This window comes from Equus quagga, unplaced genomic scaffold (assembly GCF_021613505.1).
Source record: "Equus quagga isolate Etosha38 unplaced genomic scaffold, UCLA_HA_Equagga_1.0 73442_RagTag, whole genome shotgun sequence".
Taxonomy (NCBI): Eukaryota; Metazoa; Chordata; class Mammalia; order Perissodactyla; family Equidae; genus Equus; species Equus quagga.
This window is the reverse complement of record NW_025802777.1, coordinates 9,259,755-9,278,060: the sequence shown is the minus strand read 5'-3', so window position 1 is coordinate 9,278,060 and position 18,306 is coordinate 9,259,755. Positions and strand designations below refer to the sequence as shown.

The window sequence follows — 18,306 nt, the reverse complement described above, 5'->3', positions numbered from 1 at the left end:
AACACTAGTTGGAAGCTCTCAATAAAAATGCCCGTTGCCGACAGCACAGAAGAAAGGGTGAGGGAAGCCTCGAGCACAACCCACCAGTCCTACTAATGACTTTTAACCCGTAGTTACCTTCTGTGTGGACGTCTCTCCCCGCGGAGACTGTGCTGGCGGTTGTGTCGAGGGCCTTCTCCACTCACATGGCGCAGAGAACGAGGACCGCTCCTCCTCGTTCACTTGCGCTTCAGTATTTTCATGGATATGAATGTAAAATATATAAATATATAAACCTGCGCTTTAACAACTGTAATACAACCTTTTGAATTAGTTCCGTGTATAGATAATTAAATTCTTCATATAAAAGTTAGACGGAAATGTCTCTGTGTTCTTGATGTTGGAACCTGGCAGTGGCGATGGGGAGGTGAACAGACGAGATGTCTGCAGGTGGGCTGCTGCCCCCGTGTCCATGGTGACGTGTGTTCTTTGAAATACAGACATCATGAGATCCTCACTGAGTCTTCTTTGAATGGCCCTCCCTCTTACCTTGTTCCCCACCCCTCCCTGATCAACATGAAAACAGTTGCCCCTTATAATACTGGTTTTGAAGACTAGAACTGCCACCCAGCTCAGTGGTTAACTATCTCACTGGGCCTTTGGAGTATGTTATTGATACATTAACAGGTGTGTGACTTGACTTGGGGTACAAAACATTTGTCTGAAAGATGTATCATAATAAGGGTCTGTTGAACATCCAAAAAATATGTGGGTAAAGGTGGAAACTTTCACATCTTCCATACTGTTGTTCACCATCCGTTTCTGCCTTGCACACTCCAGGCTCGTTGCCTTTGCAGAAATAAACCAGTGTACACGTTGATGAAACTGTTTGCCACGATGACCACATGTTTGACTCTGTTCATGAACTTTGCTTATGGGTCCTCCCCTGCCATTCAATGGAAAAGTGATTTCCTTTGTCAACTCAGCAGATATTTTAGAGGAGAGATCCACCAGGGGTGGACAGCCCTCTGGGTTCTGGGGAGAGTGTGCTGCTCACTGAGTAGAGATAGGGTCCCTGTCCTCATGGAGTTCAAGATCTAATGGGAGGAATAAGCAGAAATCCAAACTACTGCCGTCTGTATAAATAAAAGTGGTGTGTGTGTGATCAGGTAATAAGTTCTGTGCTCGGGGAAGTATGGCTGCCAGGCCTTACTGAGCAGGACATCAGAGCAGATGGGGTCGGGGAGGGCGACCCCAGGGAGAGGGTCCAAGGACCCTTCCAGGAGAAAGTGATATTTCAGCTGAGACCTGAAGGATAAGTAGGAGCCAGATGAAGCTGGGAAGAGAAGTGGCTATCCTAGGCAGAGGTGGCATGCAAAGGCCTGGAGGTGGGTGGAGAGATCTGTGTCCCTGTACCCCAACCCACCCACTGTGGAGCAACAACCAAGGCAGCAAGTCCCATCTCTTGGCAGGACCCCTTCACCTGTATAAGCCAGTGTTTCTCCAGCCTGGAGTCTGGCTAGAAGGGATACAGTTGTCAAGGTGGGTAATCCTCTATAAACTCTATATAAGCTCTCTTTCTATACTACCCGCTCTCTAGACCATTCCTCGAGGCTTGCTTCTGCGTTTGTGAAGCTGACGCAGGCTGTGTCCCCAGGAAATTGCTCTTTCCCCTCACAGATCGTTCAGGTTGTGTTTGACTGTGGAGTGTCCATCTGACCCAGTGCTTCTCAACCAGGGGGAAGGCGCCTGGCATCTAGCAGGTAGAGGTCAGGGATGCCGCTCAACATCCTACAATGCATAGGACAGTCCCCCACAACAAAGAAAGATCTGGCCCCAGATGTCACCAGTACCAAGGTTGAGAAACCCTGGTCTCACCCCACCGGCCACTGTGGTTAGTGTTCACCTGGTTGCTTGTGGCCGAAAAGGCTGCCCTGTTGGTGGCCGCTGAGGTTGTTCTGGTAACTATGTTGAGTAAACTTAATCATTTAATAAGTGCATAACATATATCTGCAGCATAAAAAGTGTGCTAGAACCTTGGTTTCATATTTACACTTGATCTTACTCTTTTTGGTTATTCCTCATACTCTTTGCAATTTGCTACTATATTAAACTAAGTGGGCCATGTTATCAGAGAATCTGGTTAACAAAAAGTTGAATAAAAGGGAGAGAAAGCATCTTACTCTTCATTAAATTAGTGAAGGGACACTGGGTATCTCCTTTGGCCCAGAGTTTAAAGATGACAGATTTGGGGGGGTAAGGGAGGGTGAGGTATTTGTTAAATAAAATTAACTGGTCATTAAATCTTTTAATTTCATAATTGATATTGATTTGTCTATGAGAATATATTTGCAGCTGAACTTTGGGTACACTTCTGTTCCAGTGGCATATGGACGAGAAAAATACAAATGAGATCGCCTTCCTTTTGCAGTTTTGAATTGCTTCTCTAATTCAAATTCTAGGCAGAGCAGGCCCTAGAGGGCTGAAGGAAAGGAGCGGGGCCACGTGGCCCAAGCCCCAGACGGCCCCTGCCTAGGAGGGTGTCTGGGAGAAGCTGATCTAAAGCAAGGGTTCATTCCTCTATAAAATTACCAAGTATTGCACCATTACCTGTAGGATGGAGACTGGTATCCACCCTGTTTCTGGAAGGGAGCCAGGCAGGCCCAGACTCCCATGGCAAATGGTGCCTGGGTTCTCTCCACCTTCTTTGATATGAAGAAAAAGCTAGTAACACTAGTTTAGGAAAACCCTCAAAATAGTAGGTTTAACCATATGAAATTGCCAATATTCTTATTTCCTACTGCAATTTCATGTGGGTCAACATAATACACTGTGTCATGGCCTGGCACGTCATAGGTTTGGTGCTCAAAAATGCCTGTTGAATGGGTGGGTTGAATGATGAAAACGGAGAAAGTACCGAGTTCCAGTTCTTGGTTCACACTGCCTCACCCTCAGAGAGGAAACCAAGATGTCTCTGCAGGTCCTTTTCCCGTTAGATGTCAGCTTCCCAAAGCAACAGTCTCCTTGGAAGGGGCTGCTCCTGGAGGCTCTCACTCATTTGGTCCGTGAAGGAGGCCAAGGACCAAGGATGCCAGGGCGCTGCCTCCTTCATCTGGGCCACATGTCCCTTCCAGCATGGGGAAAGCACCCACCCAGGTCTCTGTTGGGAACGGCCCTAACAAATTACCGTCGGTCCTGCTTCCTGGCAAATCAAAAATCCTCTCTGAGAGAAAGTGAATATTCATTTTTTCTTCCAGCAAAGTTATAAGTTAATCCTATTCATTCTTTTTGGTTCCAAAAATACTCAAGAGAATGTTTATGGAAACTACACTGAATGCCAGAGATCCCAAAAATGCATGGAAAAATAGCCCCTTCTTCAAAATGTCTGATATTTTGGATCTGGTAGGATAGGGAAGCATAATAAAATCAAAGATCACGATGGCCTTATATGAATATTTCACTTCAGCCAGAGTTCTCTTGGGCCTTTGCTTTAAGAAAACGCCACCCGTAGAAACCAGACTCCCAGAATGTTTCCTGTGTGTAGTTATTCCATATCCGAGCTTTCCATTGCCTCTCAGAAAGGTTCTATTCTTTAAATTGAAAAGTCTCTGGGCATTTTTAAGTGGTATAACTTGAGTCACAAAAATTTAAGGTTTTGTTTGTGAAAAATGAGAATCAGCTATAAAATTCTCGTGCATCAGTGCAACTTCCTGTTATGCATACTGCCTCATAGAAGCTACCATGTTACTGTTTTATGTTGTCAGCAGGTTGGGTGTGTCTGTGTGAGAGAGAGACAGACAGGACAGGCAGAGAGACAGTGATTGACAGGTGACTTAAACGCCTGTTTTGTAGCTTGGTGACAATGGGTTGAATAGTGAGGTCACGGTGCAGCCAGCAAGCAGATAAAAATCACTCATAGAAGATTCTGGCGGAGGCTGACAGCTGCTTTTTCCACATCTGCTTGGCCCGTAGTGTCAGGGTGATGCTGCAAGCCTCAAAAGAGGAGGTGTCCCTTCCCTTGACTCAGCCCATCATGCTTCTTAAAGTTGGACAGGTCCTCCTCTTGATGCGGTTTCTCCTCACTGGCCCAGGAGAGGGAAAGTCACTTTTGATCTGCCATTTTTCATCAAGGAAGCTGTGTCACTCAGAGTATTGAACAACTTGACTCCCCTTACATGTCCCATGCTGTCCCTTCCCCTCTTGGTCCCTGTCACGTAGTCGTGCACACTGATCCACCTGATTGCACTCCAGGCCCCATCAGGAAAGTGGGGAAAGGTCAATGGTCGGGGCGGGGCGGGGCGGGGGGGGGGGGGGGGATGTGCAGAGATGCTCTGTGAGGATTAGTGGATGAAGTTGAGAACTTGGAGAACTGAGCACCAGCCCTGCACTTTGTAGCTGAGAATGCTGAGGGTCTGGGAGCTACAGTGACATTCTCGAAGGCAGCTCCCAGACTCCCGGGCTGGTCCTCTTCCACATCCTACTGTTTAAGGACAGCCCCATCTATGCCAGGGCCTCAGAGCTGCCCACCTCCATGTAATCAGTGACTGCGTCTGTGGAAAGATGGAGAACGGGTTCCTCTTCCTCCGTGTGGTCCTCTTACTGCTGGGGTTGCGGTGGGAGTCTGGAGCTGTTAGTGAGGATTCCATCACATTGCTGTACCTTCTCAACACACAAGCTCAAGACACAGCTAGCCTCCTCAGCCTTAAGTCCTTCTCACCCGACCGTGGGCGAATCTTCCAATGACACAGGCTTGGCGGAGATGCCCTTACTCTGTGCCAGCCTAAGAACATGTGTTGCTGTAGCTTCTCAGTTTTCATTCCTGGCCTTTGCCAAAAATACGTCGTGGTATATATGATAACACAGCTAATCTACGAATTCAGTGTAATATTTGACACCATTTCTTTTAAAATTTTGGAACATTTTTTTTCCCTATAGGCAGATAGTAGGGAAAGGGGTATGGATCATCATAACTGTATCCTGGGCCATTAAAGAGGCTAGGAAGCAATACAAGATGGCGGTTCAGAGCAAGGGTTCAAATCCCAGCCCTGCCACTTACTAGTGTAATTGTGGGCGAGTTACTTAACCTTTGGGCTTCAGTTTCCTCATTTACATATGGAGAGATAATAATAACACCTAGGAGATAGTAAGCCCCCAATAGATATTAGCTCTGTTGTTATTGTTGCTGGAGAGAAAAGGCATTTGTGCCTGGTCAGTGAGCATCACAGAATCCATTTAACTGGCTTCCTGCTTTCTTGCATTGAACTCAGCACATTGGGTTGTGTGCATTTTAAGACTTTTCAGAAAATGTGCTTTTGCAGATTGGGGATCTCAGAGAGAAAAGATTGGACAGCTTTCCTTAAAACTTTCAGACGTCTTGTTCATTTGTGCACAAATCAGGGCCCCCTTTGTCTGTTAGCAGGAGGCCCACCTGTGTGGAAGCAAGCAGCTTTTTCCAACACCTCACCCTGCTCCCTAGACGTGCAGTGGCTCTCGGGACTTTCGGCCACAGCCTCGTCAGCAGACTCTTGGCGGATGGGGAGAAGCTGCCCTGTATTTCACACGGCTGGCGGTGGGGAGGCCAACAGAGCAAACGGAATGTGCAAGGCTTTTAAATGTCACGTCTGTGTTGGCAGGCCCATGCAGCGCTCCACAATAAACCTGTCACAGATGCATTGAGTCACTGGGTCCTTTATTTCTCATCACTGCATTCTGTGGCCTTGTGTTCTCCTGCCAGCAAAGACTGGAACGTTCAGCCCCAAAACATGCCAGCAGCTCATTTTTTTTTAAAGCAACCACGCAGCTTAGATAAGGGGCATGTCTCTCTAGGGGGTGCATCCCCAAAGCACCGTCTCCAGAGCAGCCACCCCCAGCATGCTTAGAGACCGGGAGGTTAATTCTCTCCTGCCTCACTGCCCACACCCCCAAATGCCTGTCAGGATCCAGAGCTCCGGGCCTTGGATGCCTCTGTGCTGTTTGCTGGGCCTCCAGCAGCGCGCGAGCCCTACAGTCTGCCCCTGCCAAGGAGCCAAGCCAGGATGCCCCTCTCCCGGGGGCGTTACCTTGGCGTTCTGAGGTCCCCGTGGGAAGACCCCCACACGTTGGAATCCTCAGTAACGGGCCTCCACTGCTGTGATCTCCAGTAGGAACCCTCACCCTGCCCAGTCCTCAAGGGGCAGAAGTACATCTGCCTGTCCTCTCCCTCCCCCGACCCTCCCCCGTCCCTTGCTGTGTCAGGGCCCAACCTGCTGGCGTTTCTCCAGCAAGCAGCTTCAGCTTCCCTCCCGCTACTCCCTGAGAGTCATGGCTGAGGAATATGGAACCAGGTGATCGGGTTGTGCTCAGCAGAAGGTGAGCGGACAAGGTGCCTGCTCTCCCGAAGGCTGTAGGAGCTGGAAGAGACAGTCAGCAGACAGATAAGCAAAATCATTTCAGCTAGTGATGCATGAAATGGGACAGCGTGCCCGAGGGCCAGGGCAACGGCAGATGGGATGGCCCTGGAAGGCCTCCTGGAGAGGTGACATGGGGGTGGAGATCTGACTGCAGAGGAGTCAGCATGCAAAGATGAAGGGGACCAGCATTCTAAGCCTGAGGAACAGCAAGTGCAAAGACCCGGAGGGGGAATGAGTTTCTCCTGTTCTTCCCATCAGGACGCACTAATCTTCTAAGTGGTCACTGCTCCATACTCAGCGTCTTCCAGCCTCTTCTCCACACCTTAGGCAGGGAGCTGTTTTAAAAAGCCAACTACTGCTTAAATCATCCAGGGGGTTCATAGTCCTCATGGGATAAAGACGCAGATCTCATAGTTGGTCTGCAAGGCTCTGCTACTCTATTCCCATCTTCTTCTGCCCATTCGGCAGCCCCCGCCCCTTCCCTCTCCTCATTTATACCAGTTTCTGCTCCATTTTTAGCATGGCTCAGCTATCACTTCCTCAGGGAAGCCTTCCCCAGCCGGGGCATTCCTATCTGAGTTGCTGACAGGCCCACCAATGGGTGGCCACTGTCATTGAAAACATTCCAGGTTTCCACACCAAACGTGTTGCAGGGGCCGTGGGCCTCTCTAGCTTGCAGGAGGGGATGCTGATGCTTGAAGAGCTGAAGTCTGCTGGTCCTGTTATGGAGCTGGTCTCCAGCAATCTGATCCAACTTTCTTTCTAGTTCTTTCTGCCACCTTTTGAGTCACCACGATGACCCTAAAGAGAAGTCCAGGCTTCTGTTGCCCCAGTGGGTTTCCCACTGGCCCTCTTGAAGACTGTCTCCTCTGACCTCCAAGCCAGGTGATGGAAAGGTCCACTTGGATCACCGGTCCCCACTGCAGCATCCTGGGCACGCATCGGGAAGGAAGTGAGGGGTGGACAGACAGCATGGACATGGAGCCTCTCCCTGCCTTAGAGATTGCATGACCCAAACTCCCAAAGCCTCATCTTCCTCCCAGGGCTCTGTGTGCCTGCACGTCCAAAGGGAGGTGGTGCCTGGGCCCGAGTCCATGGACCCGCATCATGCAGCCCTACCCTGACTGTTGAGTCTTACCCAACCAGGCCTTCCCTCTGTCACCATTCTCCTCACCACCTCCCCAGGATTCTTGTGTCAAGCCTAAGCCACTGGTGGGCCCCACCCAGTATGCCCTCACCCCATCTTGCCACCTCTGTCCACTCACCTTCACCACTCCTCCTTTCTCTGCTGCCTGGCCCAGCTCCGTTGACTCTCTATGACTGAGCTCTTTGCTGAATTCCTAGTTACTTGTACGTGAACATGAGTGGATAGAGGCTGATGCAGAAACACATACATGCAGTCACGCATCACTTAACTATGGGACACGTTCTGAGAAATGCATCGTTAGGCGATTGTGTCATTCTGTAAACATCATAGAGTGCACTTACACACACCTAGATGGTATAGCCTACTACACACCTAGGCTATTCGGTACTAATCTTATGCGATCACAGTTGTCTCTTATGCGATCACAGTTGTCTATGTGGTCCCTCGTTGACTGAAACGTCATTATGTGGCACATGATTGTATTCTTTTCTCCCTAATTAGACTGTGAACTCCCTGGGGGCAAGGCCATATCCCATGAAGATCTACACAATAGCATCACTAATCAATAGCAATGGTACCTCCCCTTGCATAGTTTATTACGTATTGCATGACGCCCAGTCTCCTCATTAGATTATCCACTGTGAGGCAGCATCTACCTCGCACACTTGCGTATCATCCAGGGGCCCTCACTCATGGCAGTTGCTCAGGAAGTGTTCCTAGGGGGCAGTCCTGTTGCCCTCCCATTGTTCCTCAGGCTCATTCCTTCCTCCCCAACAAGGTTGTGAGGGAAAGGACGCATCACGGTGTTCACTCTCCCCTCTGTGTGTGGCCTAGAACCCTGCACAAACTCATGCTTGGGAAGGCACCATTATTTAAAAAATAAATTCATATGGGAAGGCCCTAGAACAGGAAATGAGCTTATGAATTATAAGAATTGTTATTCTTCATTCTTATAAGCACCCTAAGTACCATATGTTTATGTATGTGTTTGGTTTTCTATCTCCCTCCACTAGAATGGAAGTTCCGTGAAAGCAGGGACCTGAGCGCATCTGCGCAGTTGCTGGAGATGAGCAGAAGTGTCACAGGCTCAGGTTGTCTCTTGTGTCCAACGAGGCCAGTTTGCCAAGTTAGGAGAGACCGCAGGGGACCAGGCTATTCTTAGACTCTCGTGAAGAAAGTTCCAGTGGGATGAGAAGTGCACCTGTCCCGCTGGATCGCCCAGAACTGGTCTGGCCTCCAGATCATCCCATGGGTGGGGCCACCCCAGGGCTGGACAGCCAAGGGCCGTTTTTGGAGGAAACCCAGCTGCGTTGACCTGCCTGGCTGTCAATAGTCCCTGACAGCTTCAGGCTTCAAGGACAAGAGTGTCGTCTTAGCCAGGTCTTGTAGGAATGTACTGGGAGAGAAAGGGGGGTGGACCACCCTCAGACCCACTCTTTGAAGAGCTGGTGGTTTCCTTGTAGTTCTCCAAGACATCAAGAGCAAAGGTTTTTATTCCTGGTTGCAGAGGTCACTATATGTCTTTGGACCCTGTCCCCTCCATTAAATGATGGCATTGAGCAGAGTGACCTTTCAAACTCTAACCCTAGAGTCAGGAGGCCAGCTGGTGGCAGTGTGGCCTCCAGGAACAGAGCGTCAGAGGTTCTCTGGGCTCGGGGCCATGGATGGCCTTGGCCCATCAGCTTTCTGTGGTTACGGCCATCACATCCCTTTGGACAAGTTGCTTGAGTGACTTGCCTAGGGCTGGATTCGGTTCAGCAGTTGTGGCAACTCTCATGTTACATGTGCCTGGACAGGTCTGGTTTCTGAATCTCGTGCCCTTTACACCAGGTGTCTTGATTTCCAGGCAATCTTCCTTCTCATGGAGTGGTCCTCACTCTTGGCTGCACGTCGGAACCACCTGGAAGCTTTACAAATTACAGATGCCCAGGTCACACCCCAGCCAGTCGGATTTGATTGGTCTGGGGTGCAGCAGGGACACTAGGCTTTATAAAAGCTCCTTGGGTGAGTCCAGTGTGCAGCCAAACTCGAGGGCCATAGCCCTCATCCATCGTCTATGCAGCTGCCATAGTGATCCTCCTGAAATACAGCCAGGACCTTCCCTGGTTCTGCCACCAAAGACGAAAATACACACGCCTCACTCCAGGGTTCAAAGCCTCCTCGACTGTGCTTTCCCACCTCTTATGGGCTGAACTGTGTTTCCCCCAAAACTCGTATGTCAAAGCCCTTACCCCTAGTACCCGAGAACAGGACTATATTTGGAGATAGGGACTTTAAAGGGGTCATCAAGTTAAGATGAGGCCATTAGGGTGGGCCCTAATGCAATCTGACTTGTGTCCTTAATAAGAAGAGGAGAGTTGGGCACAAAAAGTCACCAAGGGTGATCACATGCAGAGGAAAGACCATGTGAGGACGTGGGGAGAAGACGACCGTCCGCCAGCCAAGGAGAAAGGCCTCGGAAGAAACCAGACCCGCCAGCAGCTTGATCTCAGACTTCCAGCCTCCAGAACCGTGAGACAGTAAAGTTCTATTGTCAGAACCGCCTAGGCCATGGAACTTCGTTACAGCTGCCCAAGTTCACTGATACATCACCTTTCCAGCAAGGCCAGAGGCACAGTGGCTGAGAGCCAGGTCTCTTGGGGTCCCACTCCCTCTGCCATTTGTTAACTGAGGCTTTAGTAGGGGACTTCACTTCTCTGTGCCTCAGTTTCCTTGTTCCCTCTGCTCGGACCCGTCCCAACTGCCCACCCTCCCTGACATTTGCCTGACGAAGTCCAACTCAAATTCCTCCTCCCCTGGAAAATATTCCCAACATCCCTCTTGTCAAGACTACTGCCTCCTCCCTTATATTCCAATAAAGATGTGTTTGTACTTCTAACATCCCAATCTGCCTTGTGTACCCAAAGGATTTATTTACGGCTGCTACTAAGGATACCCAAAATACCACAGATAGCGCACATCGGAAGCAGGAACTGGGGAAGAAAGGAAAACAAGGGTGTGACATAGATGGGAGCAGGAATGAGCTAACAAATGCATACCATGGGGCACTTGATGCCACACCAGGAATTCCAGTGTCGGTTATAAAGCCACAAATGATACGCCTTTAACAAAAAAAATTACTAACATTCTTATTTACGGACAATTAAGAGATGACTTACCCCTGAGAGTAATTTGATTTTCACCACTTCTTAACAGTTATTATGCTGCCTGGAAGCTCATGTAGGCTGAATTCCCCTCCTAGGGAGAAAGTTAAGCTCATCTGGAAGCCACCTTGGCACTTCTGTCTTCTGTGTTATGACTCAATGCAGCTAAGGGGAAGCTCCCAGAGGGACCCAGCCTCCTGGGGCCTGGCCAGCCCCCAGGACAGGCTGGAGAGGGATGCCTGGACTCAGCTGGACATCGGCACAGGGGGTCTTTGGTGCAGTCAGGTGACATTCCCCCATCTCTTGCTGCAGGCCCAGTGCCCACCTGGCTTCCTTAGACCCCCGTAAAAATCCAGTCTTAGGGATTTACAACTCTGTGGTCTCGAGGACTGATAACTGACAGTGATGCCCTCTGTGAGCACCTGCTGTTTGGCAAGGATCTGAGTCAGGATGGAAGGCCCGAGCCTCCGGTAGGCTGAGGCTCCTGAAGGACCCGGCCCACCCCCTTTGTCACAGAATCCCAGCTCTAAGCACAGCGGTCACAGCAGGAATGCACAAGTTCACAGCTTAGACAATGGGGGTTTCAGATGTCAGCTGCAGGCTGGAGGATAAAGTGACCAGAGGACCTTCCTTACGTCACATCCGTTGTGGGCTTCGCCTGCCTTTCCTACATGCCAGGCCACCCCTCCCTGCCCCCATGCCACTGTGCCCAGGAGGTGGAGGGCTGCACAATTAGATTCATTTTCCCTGGAGAATCCATCCAGTGTAGCGTTGAGGAGAGTGGGCTCAGCTGGCAGGAGAGACCGGGGCCGTAAGGTCCCATTTCCTCCAGCCAGGTCAACCCTGGAGAAGCCTTCAGCGTAGACGGGAGCTCCAGGAGCCCAGTTAACATGTATCCTGCTGACCTGGGGCCATTTAGCCAGAGGACTTGGGCTGAATGTCCTCAGAGACGTTGATGTATCCTTTCCCTGGTTTTTCAATGAAAAACCATCGCCTGAACTTCCATATTGCTGGATGCTACCCAGCTGTCTCCCCTGGTCCCTCCCGCATCATGACCTCTGTGATCTATTTCCCACCTTATCTCCCATAGCGTTTCTGCGTTCACCTGACACATTGGTCCGTACCCCCCCCCCCCACCCCATAACGGCCCCATTCACCCAGCCAAATGGAAACCCAGTGCAAGTAGGACCTCCTGGCAGACTCCTTCTCTCTTGGGCCAAAGAGCATCTACTTTTCTGAGTGCCTACAGCCTCCACCTTCGGCACAGCTCGCAGGCTCATTGTTTATTGCTTGCTGTTTTAAATTTAATTTTCAAGTCTCCCTCAGGGCTGTGAGTTTCCTTGAGGACAAGGACACTATCCTGCTTATTTCTGTATCTCTTGGACTTCATAGGAACTTGATAAATATTTATTGACCGTCTTATAGTATATTTTGGCCCATTTCATAACAGGAACCAGGCGTGTTTATTTGCTTTGCTCAGTGGCCAGCTTGCTGTGGGGGCTGGTTTGGTTTTTAAAATTATGGTCCTTGATGGGAAAGGAAGTAGAATGGTTGGGGGTGTGGAGAGAGGCAATGCTCATTTTTTACCCTAAATACTTCTGTATCCTTTGAACTGTTTACCATAAGCATATGTTCATGTATTACTTTTGTAATAAAATGATTTATTTAAATGATGCTGTTCATATGAATATTGTCCCATGGGGACAGGTGACTGTTTTGGGTAAGATTTTCCCGTACTTTTCTCCAGTGCCCCAGATTCAAATCCTTTCAAAATGGCATCTTTCTATTTTGTAAATGTGTCTGACTCTACAAAATTATAAGGGGCAGCGCAGAGATTAGGAATTTTACGTGGGCTCTAACTGGGGATCATTTTTAACTGCCTGGAGTCCTTTGCAATATTATTTCAGCTGTGAGTGGATTAAATTAGTTATAAGAATCTCTTCATCACGCCGACATGTCCACAAAAGGTTATTTGCCATAATCTGTCTTCTCGTTTTTCCTCGGGAAGGGAGCCAGCAAACTGTGGTTTATCCTGCTTCCCAAAGGAGAGAAGGACCACATCCCTCCACCCCTAAAGGAAACTCTTATTTGAAATGTCTTTTCCATTTACCCTGCTCTGAATAATGAAGTTTTTAAAGTCTCTTGTTTTTCTAAATATTAAATTTTCAAAGAAAGGATATTTTTGAGTTCAAAGTGTCTATTTCAAGTCTGTAATGGTTCTCGTGGTCTGGCATTCACCAGCAAGAATTTTTAAAACAGCATCCTATGGGTCACTTCAGTAGCTAACAAGATGGTTCCAAGCCAACATCATTGGCGCACAATGCTGAGACGAGTCTCCCTGCAAAATCTTTGCTTTGCATTGTGTTCTTGGTCCTGGAGAGGCCATTTGGACCATCCCCCTGTCTCCAGGTAGGCTGGTAGGTGGACCTGTGTGGGGCAGACTTCGTCGAAGCAAGCAGCCCAGGGTCACAGAGCACCTCCCTCTAGACTTCTCAGCTCCATCAGCTCTGACTTGGGCCTGTCACTTGGGTTGACTGGATGGCCGGAGCAGAAGGCCATGCAGCCCCCTCATGTCCCTCTCCATTCCCCCCTGTGCAGGAGACCTCCTCACCCCGAACTGGCCCCAGCACCTGAGATTCTTGGACCAATGACCCAAATCCACCCTGGACTTTCTGCTGTCACTCTAGCTCCGAGCTTCTCCAAATCCACACCATATAAAATTTGAAGACTCTGAACTTCTGAAATCCAAAGCAAGCCAGTGCCTGTCATCTTTCCTCCCAGGTCCTTGTTTCCGATTCCTCAGTCATCCTGAGCATATCTTCCGGTCACTGGCACAGTCCTGGTGCAGAGTGTAATCCCATTCTGGTTGTCAGTCTCTAGTAATGTCAGCATTTCTCAGTGGGGTGCTCTTGGCATTTGAGCACCCAATGCAGTTCTGCCATGTATACTGCAGGTCATCGAGCAGTCCTGATCCAGCCACCAAATTCCAGCAGTCTAGTCATTATGACAACCACGAATGCATTCTCAGCCCTGGGGGTGAGGCTGGATGCAGTACAACCCTCAACCTGGTGGGGGGAAGTACCTGGGGAGACAGTACTATCCTCAGCCTGTGGGAGATTTGCGGGGGCAGTGTTCAGTACCACCTTCAGCATGTTGGGGATGCTCAGTACCACCCTCAGCCTGGGGGTGGTGGGACAGTACCATCTTCAGCCTGTTGGGGGCTGTACTACCCTCAGCCTGTGGGAGATTTGGGGGGGCAGCATTCAGTACCACCTTCAGCGTATTGGGGAGGCTCAGTAACACCCTCAGCCTGGGGGGGGAAGTACCACCTACAGCCGGTAGGGGGCAGTACCACTCCCAGCTGAGACCCCCAAGGTTCTTAGCTGAATGCTCTGGAGGGCAGCGTTTGTCCCCTCCCAAGGTGAATCTCCAGCACCCGGCACAGTTAGTGCTAGAGTCTTGGTAGGACATAACTGAATATTTGTCAAATGGATGAATGAGATCCATGAACAAGCTTCAGGAGGGCCTGTGAACTCTACAAAATTCTGTGCAAAATGTGTGTGTATGTTGTGTGCATTGTACATGTGTTTTTGGGGGCCAGGGTTTATAGCATCCATCAGATTCTGCAAGGGAAATTGTGACCTAAAGGGACATTCGGAAGACTGGTCCAACCAGTGTCCACTACTCCCCTGGTGTGGGTGTCCCTGCAAACGTCACGGCACAGGGTTTGTGAGGCGAGTAGTGGCACTGCAGCTCCTACAACATTCTAATCTCCCTCAGAAAGGAACGCCCTGAAAATTCCAGGGGAGGAATTTTCTCTCTGCTTCCAAGAGAGTTCATACAAGTCCTTGTAATGCAAGGGCTGCTTTCTGCCGTTTGACAAGAAATGACCTTACTCCTGGGCTCTATGAGTCACTAAGAGTTTGGTGAGAAGAGGCCAGGAATGGGATGTTTTCCTCCCAAACTGAAGAGTGTTTCCTGGGTGGCTTTCTTAATAAAAGCCAAAGAAGTCGGTGACATCAGTCAGCTTCCCTAAGCCAGAGCAGCAGCTCAGGAGAGGCGGGCTGAACTGAATGAGGGGGTCATCCTCACTTGCTTCCTTCCTGAGTTCACTGTTGATGCAACTGTTTTAATAAAACACAACCAATGCCCCAAGGCAGGAAGAACAACTGGGCCAAGCCGTGGGTGAGCAGAGGGCCCAAGTTCCAGATGCATCTGCAGAAGGTTCCTGCTCAGCCCGTGGCCCTGTGGAATGAGAGCTTGGCCGCACTGTGGTGCCTTTGAGCGAAGTCTCAGCTAAACGGGTGCAGAGGGTGTTAACGTAATGATGGCTCCTCCCTGCTGCTTTCCTGGCATCCGTCTGCCCATCCTGGGATGGTCCTGTCCTAGGAGAGAAGCTACAGCATTCTAGAAAGGGCATTTGGCCAGGGGAGGAGGCCAAACTGCGGACTGGAAGCACGGCGGCTCAGAGTTAATCTCCAGCACAGTGAGGCCCGTGCCAAGAAGTCTGTGACATCATCTGCCCCAGAGGGATCATTCTATTTGGAGAAGCTTCCAGCATATAGACTTAGATCAGTCATGAGCCCAGATAACTCACTCAGGGGAAGATGGGAGCTCTGAGGAACCGCTGATAGTCGGAGCAGGCTTCTCAAACTTTAGTGTGCCTACAAAATCACCTGGAGAGCTTATTAAATCAGATTCCTGGACCCCAACTCCAGAGAGTATTCAGCAGGGGCCTGATGATCTGCATTTGTCACAAACTGCCAAGTGCTGCTGATGCTGCTGGTCTGGGGACCACGCTTTGAGCACCGCCGGTCCCCAGCAGGGGTTTTCACACTGTGCTCCATTGCGCCCCCTTGTAGGGAGAAGAAGGGATGAGAAAAGCAAGTAAATGGGACTCGGCATCCCCACCCCGCCTACATCCAAGACATCTCCCAAGCTGTTTTACAAATCTGGTTTCCGTGATTAAACGAAGAACCCCTGATGAAAAGGAAGGGGGAGACCACCAGCTTGATGAGGGGTACTCCCGAGAACAGAGCTTCCGTTCTCTCTCTCCAGTGTGCATGTCGTGGGGCAACCTCTGCCGATAACCCAAGAACATTCCAAGCAAACAAAATCCCAAATAACCGGCTAAGCGAGCAGAGGCAGGGGCAGGCACCACCTCCTGTGTGTGCTCCATCTCAGGCCACCACAGCCATTCCCTGCAGCACCTGTGGCCGTGGTTGTGCCTGGCTGTCTGCGGCTGGAAGGCTTTCCTCATCTGCCTGCAGGCTCGCTGCGCGGCTTCCACGGGCGCAGGAGAGCAGCCTGGCCCAGGAGAGTTTATCCAGCACGGTCTGGGTGCGCCCCACATCTGCCCTGTTCCCAGGCCCATCAGGAGCCTCAGCACAGCCACTTCATCCTCCCAAAAGCAACTTCAGGACCACCTTATGCCCTCCTGTAGCTTGCACCCAGCAGTAGTGGTCCGGAGTAGTGTCCGGGCTCTGGAGTCAAAGTCAGGGTTCGACTCTTGGCTTCACCACCACCCAGCTCAGAGATCTTGTGTGAATCAGCCTCTCTAAGCCTCAGTTTCCTCGTCTGTGAAATGGAAATAATTGCACATCTATGTGGGCATTAAATGCAGCTGTCGATATAAAGCTCCCTGTCCAGAGCCTTGCGTGGTGTGAGCCTCCAGGAAACGTTGGCCACTTGTCCCGAACTCTTCTTTCTTAACATTCTTTTAGTGGTTTTGACGGAGCAGGAGTGTGCCTCCTGTATCAGCTTCCTAGGTAACAGATGACCTCGGACTGGGTGGCTAAAACAACAGAAATTTATTCTCTCCCAGTTCTGGAAATGAGAAGTCCAAAATCAAGGTGTTGGCAGGGCCGTGTGCCTCTGACCGCTTTAGGGGAGAATTTGTTCTCTGCCTTTCTCTTAGCTTCTGATGGCAGCCAGCAATCCTTGGCGTTCCTTGGCTTGTAGACATCTCTCTCTAGTCTCTGCCTCTGTTGTCACAGGACGTTCTTTCTGTCGTCTCTGTATTGTCTTCTTATGAGGACACCAGACATATTGGATTAGGGCCCACCCTAAGTGAGTATGACTTCGTCTGAATATGACTACATCTGCAGGAAACCCTATTTTCAAATAAGCTTGCATTCACAGGTACCAGAGGTTAGGACTTGAACATCTCTTTTTAGAGGACACTATGTAACCCTCAACACTGCCCGACTGGAGCGAGACCATAGACCCCAGCAGCCACGAGGACCCGGGGGTCTCGCTGTGAAGCTTATGGACTTCCACAGACTTGGACTCAAGTGTCCCATTGGTTGTGTTTTCCAGGGTGTTCAGATTTACATCTCTTGGACATGTTGACCCCAACTGAGAGAAAGAGACAAGGATACATCCACGAACTCATTGTCACGGAGGAGAACTATGTGAATGACCTGCAGCTTGTCACAGAGGTAACGGCGGCTGTGGGTGCTGGCGGGCGGTGGGGGGCACTGGCAGAGGGTGGGGAGAGGTGGGGGCCTCTGCCCAGGAGGCCCGTGCCCTGATTCTGAGTTTGAGAAACTCTCCGATGTTTGGGGAGCATCTGGGCGGTCGATCACATAGGAGATTTTTGCCCGAGAGAAGATGGTTAAATTCTCACACATGGCCAACTCAGAGTCCTACCAACAGAGGGGCAGAGAGCCCTCTTGCCAAGGGACAATAAGCTGGGGGGAGCTGCATCGAAGGGGACACGTGGACGGTCAGCTGGGAGTCTAGGCTCTTCTCAGAGAAGTTGCAACTCAGCCACCAGCCCACAGAGCAAGTCAGGGCATCTCCCTGGCCTTCAGGGTTGGCATCTGAAAATGGCAGCCCTCTGGCCGACATCTTGCATTGTTCCTAGTGCTCCACATTGCCCCTGAGGGAAATCTGTTGCTGAGAAGGAAGATGCGTCCTCCCAGGTCCCCCGTGTAGCCCTGCATCCTGAATGACGCCTCATTTTGTCTCTGCCTGCAGGCAGCCATTGAAAGATCTTGGTCACCTGTCCAGAAGGATGGGGAGATGCAGAGTTGGGAAGCTTTGCTTTTCCAGAAGCTTTTTATCCATACGCCTGGGGAGTTGTCATATTAGGACATGGGGTTTTGCAGAGCTGGCTGTCAGGGTCGCTCTACAATTTGAAAAGTATTGTGGCGTGTAGAAATCCCACTCCTACCAACAGTGGTGAAACCATCTCCTCCTATCGTCTTAACAACCAGAGAAGACGTGCCTCGGTTACCCAGGCTGAATGAGTACAGGATGCGGGATAGGTTGCTGGCCCGCAAGGCCACCATTAACGCGTAGGAAAGATTGGTGCCAATTCAAAAAACATGCCCCTTTCTCGAGACACTTGTCTGTCACAAAATATTCAGTTTGGGATGTCCAGGATTGATTGTCACCCCCCCCCCCTTGGATATGGCACTTTTGTGCAGTGGCCTGGTAGATGCCAGGTTCAATGTCGGCTTAAGGACTCATGAAGTGTAGGGCTCCCGGGGAACAGCCTCAGCCCAGCCAAGTGAGCTTCCCAGGTAGGCTGTCCCCATCCCTAACAAACTTTGGGAAGAGCGCCCTGCCCCCAATGGTAGATGACAGCCTCTTTGTAGGGGCTCACCACACGGGGTTCAGCCCAGATCACGGAGCTTGGGCC

The 18,306-nt window shown here is 50.3% G+C and overlaps 1 protein-coding gene across 1 annotated transcript in view; it reads left to right on the top strand.

Annotated features, from left to right (window-relative positions):
- The window catches only part of LOC124234256 (intersectin-1), a 204,100-nt gene that overhangs the window by 156,454 nt on the left and 29,340 nt on the right, over positions 1 to 18,306 (top strand). The window contains exon 29 of the mRNA XM_046651506.1: positions 16,977 to 17,098. Coding sequence (XP_046507462.1) covers positions 16,977 to 17,098 — 122 coding nt within the window. The remainder of the gene's footprint in view (positions 1 to 16,976; positions 17,099 to 18,306) is intronic.